This window comes from Salmo trutta, chromosome 19, assembly GCF_901001165.1.
Source record: "Salmo trutta chromosome 19, fSalTru1.1, whole genome shotgun sequence".
Classification (NCBI taxonomy): domain Eukaryota; kingdom Metazoa; phylum Chordata; class Actinopteri; order Salmoniformes; family Salmonidae; genus Salmo; species Salmo trutta.
In genome coordinates, this window is record NC_042975.1 from 20872961 (window position 1) to 20882795 (window position 9835).

General features: G+C 40.7%; 1 protein-coding gene, 1 long non-coding RNA gene and 1 pseudogene across 3 annotated transcripts; 1 reads left to right on the top strand and 2 right to left on the bottom strand.

Annotated features, from left to right (window-relative positions):
* Positions 1–333: 333 nt before the first annotated feature.
* Positions 334–698, top strand: LOC115153694 (histone H2A-like; annotated as a pseudogene).
* A 670-nt stretch (positions 699–1368) lies between these two features.
* Positions 1369–8894, bottom strand: LOC115154157 (zinc finger protein ZPR1). Of its 2 annotated transcripts, XM_029700110.1 has the most exons (14): positions 8603–8894; positions 8331–8492; positions 6307–6397; positions 5845–5915; positions 5681–5761; positions 5473–5595; positions 5182–5235; positions 5029–5095; positions 3889–3959; positions 3679–3768; positions 3153–3263; positions 2657–2746; positions 1963–2028; positions 1369–1861 (listed from the first exon to the last, which is right to left on the bottom strand). In XM_029700110.1, the coding sequence occupies exons 1-14, from the start codon at positions 8729–8731 to the stop codon at positions 1745–1747; spliced, it is 1323 nt and encodes a 440-aa protein (XP_029555970.1). In that variant the 5' UTR covers positions 8732–8894; the 3' UTR covers positions 1369–1744. The 2 variants fall into 2 exon arrangements, with proteins under 2 accessions (XP_029555970.1, XP_029555971.1); XM_029700111.1 differs by lacking the exons at positions 1369–1861; positions 1963–2028; positions 2657–2746 and adding an exon at positions 2758–3030.
* LOC115154158 (uncharacterized) lies at positions 4483–5022 on the bottom strand. The gene is made up of 2 exons (XR_003867827.1): positions 4670–5022; positions 4483–4607 (listed from the first exon to the last, which is right to left on the bottom strand). It is a non-coding gene; the product is annotated as an uncharacterized LOC115154158 (long non-coding RNA).
* Positions 8895–9835: the final 941 nt, after the last annotated feature.

A 9835-nucleotide genomic window follows, 5' to 3' on the forward strand; every position in this document is an offset into this window, starting at 1 on the left:
GTTTAGTAAATAAATGATTAAGACAATTGATGTATGGATGACTTAGTGAAGACTGGGTTCGTGCAGATAATTTACGACGTTTGGAATGAGACTGACGCGAGGTAATAATACATCATTAATCAGAAGATAAATCGGTCAGATATTATATCTGGAAAGTTATATTAGGAAAATTATAACTTTGTAATCTGAATAATTTTCCTTGGTGCCCCGACCTAGTTAATTAGTTATATGATTAATCAGTTAATCGCGTAATAATAATTACAGAGAGTTATTTGATAAACATGTCTTCAAGTTAATGATGCCCAAAGACACGACAGTATCAATCCAAATACGATGTCTGGTAGAGGCAAAACTGGAGGAAAGGCCAGAGCGAAGGCAAAGTCCCGTTCGTCCCGTGCCGGCCTTCAGTTCCCTGTAGGACGTGTCCACAGGTTACTGCTCAAAGGCAACTATGCAGAGCGTGTTGGTGCCGGAGCTCCTGTGTATTTGGCTGCTGTGCTTGAATACCTAACCGCTGAGATCCTTGAGTTGGCTGGCAACGCTGCAAGGGATAATAAGAAGACCAGGATCATCCCCGCCACGACGAGAAACTCAACAAGCTTTTAGGTGGCGTCACCATCGTTCAAGGAGGAGTATTCCCAAATATTCAGGCTGTCCTCCTACCCAAGAAGACTGAAAAACCTGCAAAGAGCAAATAACCAGCTTGGACAGTAAATATCACAACAAAAGCTGAGCTCCTTTAAGAGCCACATTCTCTGTAGAGACTCATTTTTAATGCCAGCACTACCTGAAACAGGAATGATGGCAGACGGACAATGCTTTATTTTTTCTTAATGCGTAGCCTACCCAACGTTGTTTATTTGGACAATCCATATGTCGCCGCAATTGAAATTAGTTTTCCTATAAAATTAAATTCGCCACTGTGGCCTCTTGGATCTGGACTATGCAGGCGCATTTGATGGTGGGGTGAATAACACCACAGATATTTTATTGTAGGCATATATGGACAAATATTGAGTTTGTTTTTTAGTAGTACTTTATCAACACATTTTGTGCTAAACAACGTAACATCTTGAGGTCAGTCAAATGTATATTTGATTATTTCAATAAATGTTCTGTAGTGGTATTGGGCACGTGCACAAACAGTCTAGTCTGTTTTCACAATCGGGGAATTTTCAATCAGGGTGCGCATGAACAAAGGACATCGCATTGAAACTAATCTAGAATTTGTTATTTTAAGATCTGTGGGCAGTTATGCAGTGTTACAATAATTGAAGATTGTGGTACTGAATTCTACATGTTTATATAATGCATACTGTACATTGAACATAGGAAAGAAGCCACCCCAAAAAATATCTACAGCAGCCATTGGTCTTTATTCTTAGTTTATTATTTATTCCCATGGAACAGAACATAAGAAATTACACTGTATCAGAACCACATGTGTATACACACACACACACGTGATTTAAATTGGATAATTCATAAACTGGATATTCGTGCATTTCTTTTTTATGAATACACATACTTTCTAATCAAATGATAAACACCATATTGACTGTTTCCTTTTAAATAAGGTACATTTCAAACTTTTCAACCATATATCAAACCAAATATCATAACTAAGACATCTGGAGCATATGTCCTTGTGAGTCAGCAACTTCAGTGAGGGCAAATATCTGAAATTACATTTATGGGATGCGTTGTTTTTGTAAGATAAACCTTTCTGCTGCTGCAGATGTCCTTACTCCTGATAGCCCTCTGTCTTCATGTCATTGAGACCAAGGTCTTCATTCTGCTCAAATGTCCTGGTGTACTTCTCAGTTGTCATCTCTGGGTCTGGGTCAGGGGCATAGACATTCTGCAGACAAACACGACAAATCAATTCATTACAAATTAAACAACTGAGAGGAGACGATGCGTTTGAACCTCAGACATCTGTGAAAGAAGAGTGTCTTTTACCTGGAGATAGCTGTTCCCTGCAGGGTCGTCGAGAACAATGTGCACGTCCATTTCTCCTGCCATGATCTACAGTATTTTTTTGAAGAGGTGTTTTAAAAAGTGCCACTCAGCCTCCATTGCACTTTGAGATACAACAGTTTCAGCATGGGTGCCAGACTGTTCTGCATTCAAAAACTCTTTGTTGCCCAGCCAAACATGTGAAAGTATTCTTCTCAGATACAGTATGTGAAATTCTTGCATGAGCTTTTGTTTAGTCTAAATTTCATGTCATACTAACAGTTGTTTGATGATTCACAATAAGTGAATAAATGCACCCTAGTTAAAATATACAACTAAGGTCCCAATATACATTAAATGTACAAAAGCATATTTACATGGTAGTTATAGTGCATTTACAGTGCAGATACACATTGTTAGTATTTATGACTGTTATACCAGATGGTAACATTCACAATTTAAAAGAATTGCAATAAACTCTCAATGAAGACATTGGATCTTTAAAAAAATATTCTAGAGTGAGACTATTAGCCAAAGAGTTATTTGTAGTTCACAAATTGAATGCAAATAAATACGTAAAAACGTTCCATGGGTAAATACTTTGGGACGTGTAATTACACTAAGGTACTATATGTAAAGTGAGACCAAAACTAGCTCCAAACAAAACAGTGATATTCAATGATTTTATGCCTCTAACCTTGTCAATCTTCTCGCCAAAAAGTTTCAGTTTCTCTGTTCGATCTGAAGTGGAGCTGTCTCCACAAGTGAATGGATTTTTGGAAACAATCTGTAGGAAAACAGTGGTGGTGGATGAAAACATTAATATAATATAGCTTTAGTGAAAGAGACCATAGAACTGGGGTGCACAACTTAAATCCTTGAGGATGGCAGTCCTGCTGGTTTTGGTTTCTCCCTAGTATTTAACTAATCAATTAATGTCCATGATTGGCCACACCTGGCTTCACATGTCTAAATTAGGACTGGAGTTGTGCACAGCTTCCTTCCAATTACAGTACAGCCATGGTAAAGGTATCCAAGCCAACAGTGATTCCCAGGTGCAGAGTCCATGGACTAGAAGTAACAAAACCAGCATTAAAACATATACAAATATCCACTGGAGTTCAATCCCTGTGTGCACCCTTCCTACTGCATATCCCCTTCATCCCCCCTCTACTTCTCAACAGTGTGCTCACCAGATCTTTGATGTCTTTGAGGAGTCCCTCCAAGGTGGTGAATTTGCCACCGACAGCTGCCATCCCCAACTCAAACTCCAGCTCAGGTATGAGGATGCTACATGTCTCCGACTGCACAAACACAAACCGGCACAACATGGTTGAGTCAACTCCATCCTGATTCAGGAATAGCATTGCTCTCCTGTGAAAGTTGTGATCCATTACTGACAGGAATTGATTATGAAAAGACCCAAACTCTTAAGACAGGACAACAAATACCTGATCCACCTCAATCATGACAGTATTTATATTATGAGCTCCATTTGGCATGGGTGCTATGAACTTTCTGCCATGCAACGGTAGCCTAAGTACCAGTCTGTTTGTGCCATCATGCCAACTCGTCACTCATTGTCACGCCAAACATTGTTTGGCTTGACAATGGTAGTAATGAGTTGGCAAAAGCATAAACAGACCTGGGACCAGGTTAATAAAAATGCTACAGTAAAAGAACTAGTGAATGCCAGATAAAGTACAAAGAGGGGGCTACCTTGAGAAGATCTCTGGACATGTCAGACACGTCAGTGAGGTGAAGAGTTATCTTGGTGCCCAGCTCTTCTGTGGCTCCACCAGATTTCACCTTAACCACAGATTAGATGGTCAAATTGGAATGCATTCATATTAAGATATTTGCAATATCTGTGAATATGCCTTGAAAATAAATACATGTGCCAAGAAAAAAAAATAAGAGGATACTTACTTCGTTGGTTCGATGTCCACAGTCATCACAGTTTGTTGCCATGATAATGACTTCTTTGAAATGGGGGATTTCTGAGGAATTGTAAAAGAGGATACCTAAACCTTACAAAATGAAACATTCTACACTGGGCCTCCCGAGTGGCGCAGTGGTCTAAGGCACTGGATTGCAGTGCTTGAGGCATCACTACAGACCCAGGTTCCAGGCTGTGTCACAACCAGCAGTGACCAGGGCGGCATACAATTGGCCCAATAACCCACAATTGGGTTAGAGGAGGGTTTGGCCGGGGGGGCTTTACTTGGCTCGTGGCAGCAGGCTGACTTCGGTCGTCAGTTGAACAGTGTTTCGTCCCGCACATTGGTGTGGCTGGCTTCCGGGTTAAGTGGGCGGGTGTTAATAGCGGTTTGGAGGACGCACGACTCGACCGTCGCCTCTCCCGAGTCCGTTGGGGAGCTGCAGTGATGAGACAAGATCGTAATTGGATATCACGAAAAAAAGGGGTAAAAAAAAAGTAAATGAACATTCTACACCATCCTTATCATAGGACACTACTAGCAGTGATGTAGTGGTTAAAAAAAAAATATATATATATATATATTTTTTTTTTAAATGGTGGGTAAATGCTAATTGCCATTCGTGGCTATACTTTCAATGCATTTTCCTGCAAAAGGAGAGGAATGGTGCAAAATAAAAAAAGGTAAATGGCATTTACGTGCCTTAACCTTACACTACACCACTGCTGGGGACAACCAAACAGACTGGAAACACATTTACGTGCCTTAACCTTACACTACACCACTGCTGGGGACAACCAAACAGACTGGAAACACATTTACGTGCCTTAACCTTACACTACACCACTGCTGGGGACAACCAAACAGACTGGAAACACATTTACGTGCCTTAACCTTACACTACACCACTGCTGGGGACAACCAAACAGACTGGAAACACATTTACGTGCCTTAACCTTACACTACACCACTGCTGGGGACAACCAAACAGACTGGAAACACATTTACGTGCCTTAACCTTACACTACACCACTGCTGGGGACAACCAAACAGACTGGAAACACATTTACGTGCCTTAACCTTACACTACACCACTGCTGGGGACAACCAAACAGACTGGAAAGGATACGGACAAGCTTCATGTTTGTCGAGGCTGGGGCATTGCACTCTGGACAATTTGTATTAAACGTCAACACCTGAGGGAGAAATAAGGTATATTACTCAATGGTCAATTATTCAGGAAAAACTCCAACTTGTGTTGCAAAACGTCTGGAAATCCCACCTCATTTCTCATACAGTCAATGTCATTACTGGGCTTTTCCTCCTCGTCTTCAGCCTAAGCAACAACAAAAAAAGCTACATTTTAAGTCACATTTTTATGCTATATAAAGGTTTATACTGGTGAACATGGGTCAAATTATAAATGTATTCCGTCTTGATTTTTTCTACCCTATGATGATTCCACACGCATTAGCACAAGACATCATGATGACAGCATCGGAGGCATTGCCTTTTCTAAAACAGATATGTCCCCTTACAGGAGAGTTGTGATGTGTCAAATCAAACCACGCGCCTTTATTCCTAATTGGGCGTCCTGTTGGGGTGTTCTCTTGTAGTGGCTGACTGAGAGAGCCTCATCTTTCTGCGGAGCAAAGGGGTTCTCCACAAAACTGTTCCCAGATGGATCATCAATGACCTAAAATGTTATTGCCAGAAACATTCAATTCCATGTAACTTTAATCTTGTACATAGATGAGGCTGGGCAATAAAATTGGACTTACCAGTGTGAATCCACCTTCTTTCAAATTCTTCAATTTATCAATGAACTCATCAATCTTTTCAGCAACTTCTGGTGCAGTTGCCTTCAAGAGTTAACATGATTTTAGTCAACAAGAAGTGAAGTACATATGGCATTTGGTATGATCAAAGTAAACAAAGAGTATACATTTCTTAGTTGTTGGTCTTGCGCCAACCCTTCGACTGCACGGTCTATGAGGCCTTCGATGGTAGAGAGTGCTGGGGAGCAAGAGGAACAGTTAATGGCTTGAATGGGATTGAGGCACATGTGGATACTGTACATCTACATGCAAAAGTGTTCTAAGTAAACAAAGCTTCACTTAATACAACAGTTGGATTAATTTAGTCGAGTTTAGCCTACAACACTCCTGCCTTCGGCAAATATGTGTATAAATAAAATATTAAAATGATCCCAGTAAAAAAAAAAAAGATAAGAGGAATCTAAGCAGTAAAAGCCAGTATATTGGATGAACAGAGTGGCAATGTCCTAGATCTGGGACCAGGCTGGCAATTATCAGGCCGACAAAATATCAGTGGCAACATGACAGTGGCATGTATGCATGAAGAGTGAATATTGTTTTCCAAATCAATGAAAACTGAGTGTACTTACAGCCCTTCTGAGTGTATGGGGGGATTTCAAAATCCAGTTCTGGGATTCTGGTGGTTGCACTGTCTGCTTTGACAACTTCTCGATTCATATCCTACAAAATGAGATGACATAACAGACTAAATATCTAATACAAGATATAAATAAAATAATACAAGTTAGATATCGTTTTCTTTCTAAGCTAGCTATATAAATGAAAAAGGTGTGCTGAAGCTAGTCTGGTCCGAGGTTCTCAAGAGAAGCATTGACGTCGGCACAGCCAATGTGTACAACAGTCCCGGCGGTGTGTTCTGGCTAAACGTTAACAATACTGTTTAGACAGAGGGTCAGGAGGGACTGTTGTACACATTAACCGTGCTGGCGGTTTTGCATAGGAAACCTTTGGAACTTTACTTTCATATCGTCGGGAAAGAATTTTCAGAAAACAAAAAAGGTAAAGTCACTATACATGGCAGGTAGCCAGCACGTCAAACTCATTCCAGAGGGCCGAGTGTCTGCAGGTTTTCACTCCTTCCTTGTACTTGATTGAATAATTAAGGTCACTAATTGGTAAAAATTCCCAGCAGTTGGTTGTCTAGATCTTAATTGAAAGGAAAAACCCACTGACACTATGCCCTCCATGGAATGAGACACCCCTGGATTAGAGCCTTGGGCCAGTAACAGAAAGCTTGATGGTTTGAATCCCCAAGCCGACAAGGTGAAAAGGCTGTTCTTGATTTTAACAGAATCCCACATGGCAATATTTCCAATACTGTTGCACAGTTTTTCCATTACAGCACCAGTGATTATGTTAATGTTTGCTCTAGTGTTATATTTTGGGAAGTGTTTCCATCACGGAGTGTGACACTAAAGATGTGTGAAGAGCACAATCAACCTCTGCGTCAACAGTTGCTTCGTGAGAAGGTGTTAACCCATGTTCATAGTTAGCCATTGTTATGTAAGTGAAAGCTGAAAAGCACTAGTGACTATGCCTTGGCCCCAAGTCAGAGCAGATCCACTGAGGCCATGGCCCTGTTGACATGAAGCCGGGCCATGGAGGTGGAAACAAAAGTCTGAGGCTTTGGTAAATCAGTGGAAATTCGCCACACCTTTTCTCCAAGCACGTGTAAAGGAAGGACGCTAGAAAAGTGTTAATACAATCAGCTACAACTGTTTCAACAGTAAGTGTATATTTCGCATTTGTAAAATTATTTTGATGTGAAAATAAAGTATTCATAGAAGTGTTTCGTGCATCAAAGCTGGGACCGAGACACTGAAAAACAGCTTCTATCTCAATGCCAGCAGACTGTTAAACAGCCATCACTAGCTGGCTACCACCCAGTAACTCAACCCTGCACCTTAGAGGCTGCTGCCCCATATACAGAATCACTGGCCACTTTAATAATGGAACACTAGTCACTTTAATAATGTTTACATTCTGCTTTGCTCAACTCATATGTATTCTATGGTATTATAGTCAATGCCACTGACATTGCTCATCCTAATATATTTCTTAATTCCATTATTTTACTTTTAGATGTGTGTATTGTTAGATACTACTGCACTGTTGGAGCTAGGAACACAAGCATTTCACTATACCCACATCATCTGCTAAATGTGTGTGACCAATACAATTTGATTAAACTGAAATTGATTCTCAATTGTGATGTCAGATGGTGTATGAGGCTGTTTTGGCTGCCAGAGCTAGTTAACCTCTGAACAGCATGTCTTGGATGGTAACGGAGTAGGCTAGCCCACAATCCTTAAACTCATCTGGGCTAGCATAGTCCTGGATCTGTTTCTGCTCTTGCCAATGTTTCAAGTTTCATTAGTCCTATGTACAGGATACACATGGTATACATCGTCCAACAAAACATTTACTTGCAGGTTCCTTCTTGACAATGCCAACTCCATTGCTGTTTTGCCATGACAATGAGTGGCATGATACAAACAGACTGGCACTCAGGCTGGCTACATCTCATAGCCTACGCAGTTACTTAGTGGTTCAGCATATGCCTGGGAAAGGAACCGCATCCTACTTAGACTACCTGTTTTGACTTGACTTTGAGTGTGTAGGCGATGCCTTGATCCTGTATGCGACCAGCTGATTGGATTTCAGTGTTCGACCAGCTGCAGTTGGGACAGGTGAAAGAACTGATGATAACTTCTTTGAAGAAAGGAATCTTCGTAAGAAGAATACGTGTCATTCCCTACAAAAATGGAGAGAACACAACATGTTGGATGAGTCAATCATACAGCGATACAGACAAGTCCATACGTTCAATTAACTGGTCAGTGTGTTAGCTAGCTATTTACTTACATTTTGGTAACAATTCATGCACAGACTCTCAATTTCGGTGGGTTGATTGTCTTCGTCATTATCAGCACTGATCTCCTTGAAAACACTACCGCCAGTGCCACGGACATTTTCTTCTGCTATGACTGACATTATTTCACTTCAAGAGATTTTTGATAAACAAACTGTTCGTTTGCATATGCCGCCCGCTGTTTCTGGAACTTTCTACTATCTACATCTGAAGGTGCAGTCCAAAACACACGTTTTCATGTCTGCGTTGTATCCTTATCCCGGAAATAGACGTCAAATTGTCTTCTTCTGTGGTGGAAATGTCACATGTTTTGTGCGCATGCGTAATACCACATGAAAGCGTCACCTCATTTATTTCTTTTTTCTTTTTTTCTTTTCAATTTCAAATGTGTTACAAAAATCTATACATCCTTCTTAAAAATGTTAATACAAAACATCACAAACAGATAAACACAAAATCAAAAATACAAACAGGGTTTTTACATTTAAATACATGTGAAAAGCTTAACAGTATAAACAGATTTCATTACCTTCTTATTCTTAAACAACATATTATTCAAGTTAGCAAAGTAATAATTTACCTTTACAAATATTGAATATTATGTTTTATTAAAATATATATATATTTTATTTCAGCTATTTCATGCAATCTCCATAGACAAACATTAGCAGCAGAATGGCCTTCCTGAAGAGCTCAGTGACTTCAACATGGCATCATCATAGGATGCCACCTTTCCAACAAGTCAGTTCATCAAATTTCTGCCCTGCTAGAGCTGCCCTGGTCAACTGTAAGTGCTATTATTGTGAAGGGGAAACATCTAGGAGCAACAACGGCTCAGACACCAAGTGGTAGGCCACACAAGCTCACAGAATGGGACTGCCACGTGCTGAAGCACATAGCGCTTAAAAATCGTCTGTCCTCAGTTGCAACACTCACTACCGAGTTCCAAACTGCCTCTGGAAGCAACGTCAGCACAATAAGTGTTCATCAGGAGCTTCATGAAATGGGTTTCCATGGCTGAGCAGCCACACACAAGCCTAAGATCACCATGCGCAATGCCAAGCGTCGGCTGGAGCGGTGTAAAGCTCGCTGCTATTGGACTCTGGAGCAGTGGGAACCCGTTCGCTGGAGTGATGAATCATGTTTCACCATCTGGCAATCCGATGGATGAATCTGGGTTTGGCGGATGCCAGGAGAACGCTACCTGCCCCAATGTATAGTGCCAA

Excerpts from the sequence above, each read along its gene's own strand:
- LOC115154157 (XM_029700110.1), bottom strand. The coding sequence starts at position 8,731 with ATGTCAGTCATAGCAGAAGAAAATGTCCGTGGCACTGGCGGTAGTGTT. Across the intron at positions 5,236-5,472 it reads ACGCCCAATTAGGAATAAAG|GCTGAAGACGAGGAGGAAAA; the intron begins GCGCGTGGTTTG and ends GTTGTTGCTTAG. Across the intron at positions 2,747-3,152 it reads TCAAAGACATCAAAGATCTG|ATTGTTTCCAAAAATCCATT; the intron begins GTGAGCACACTG and ends GTTTTCCTACAG.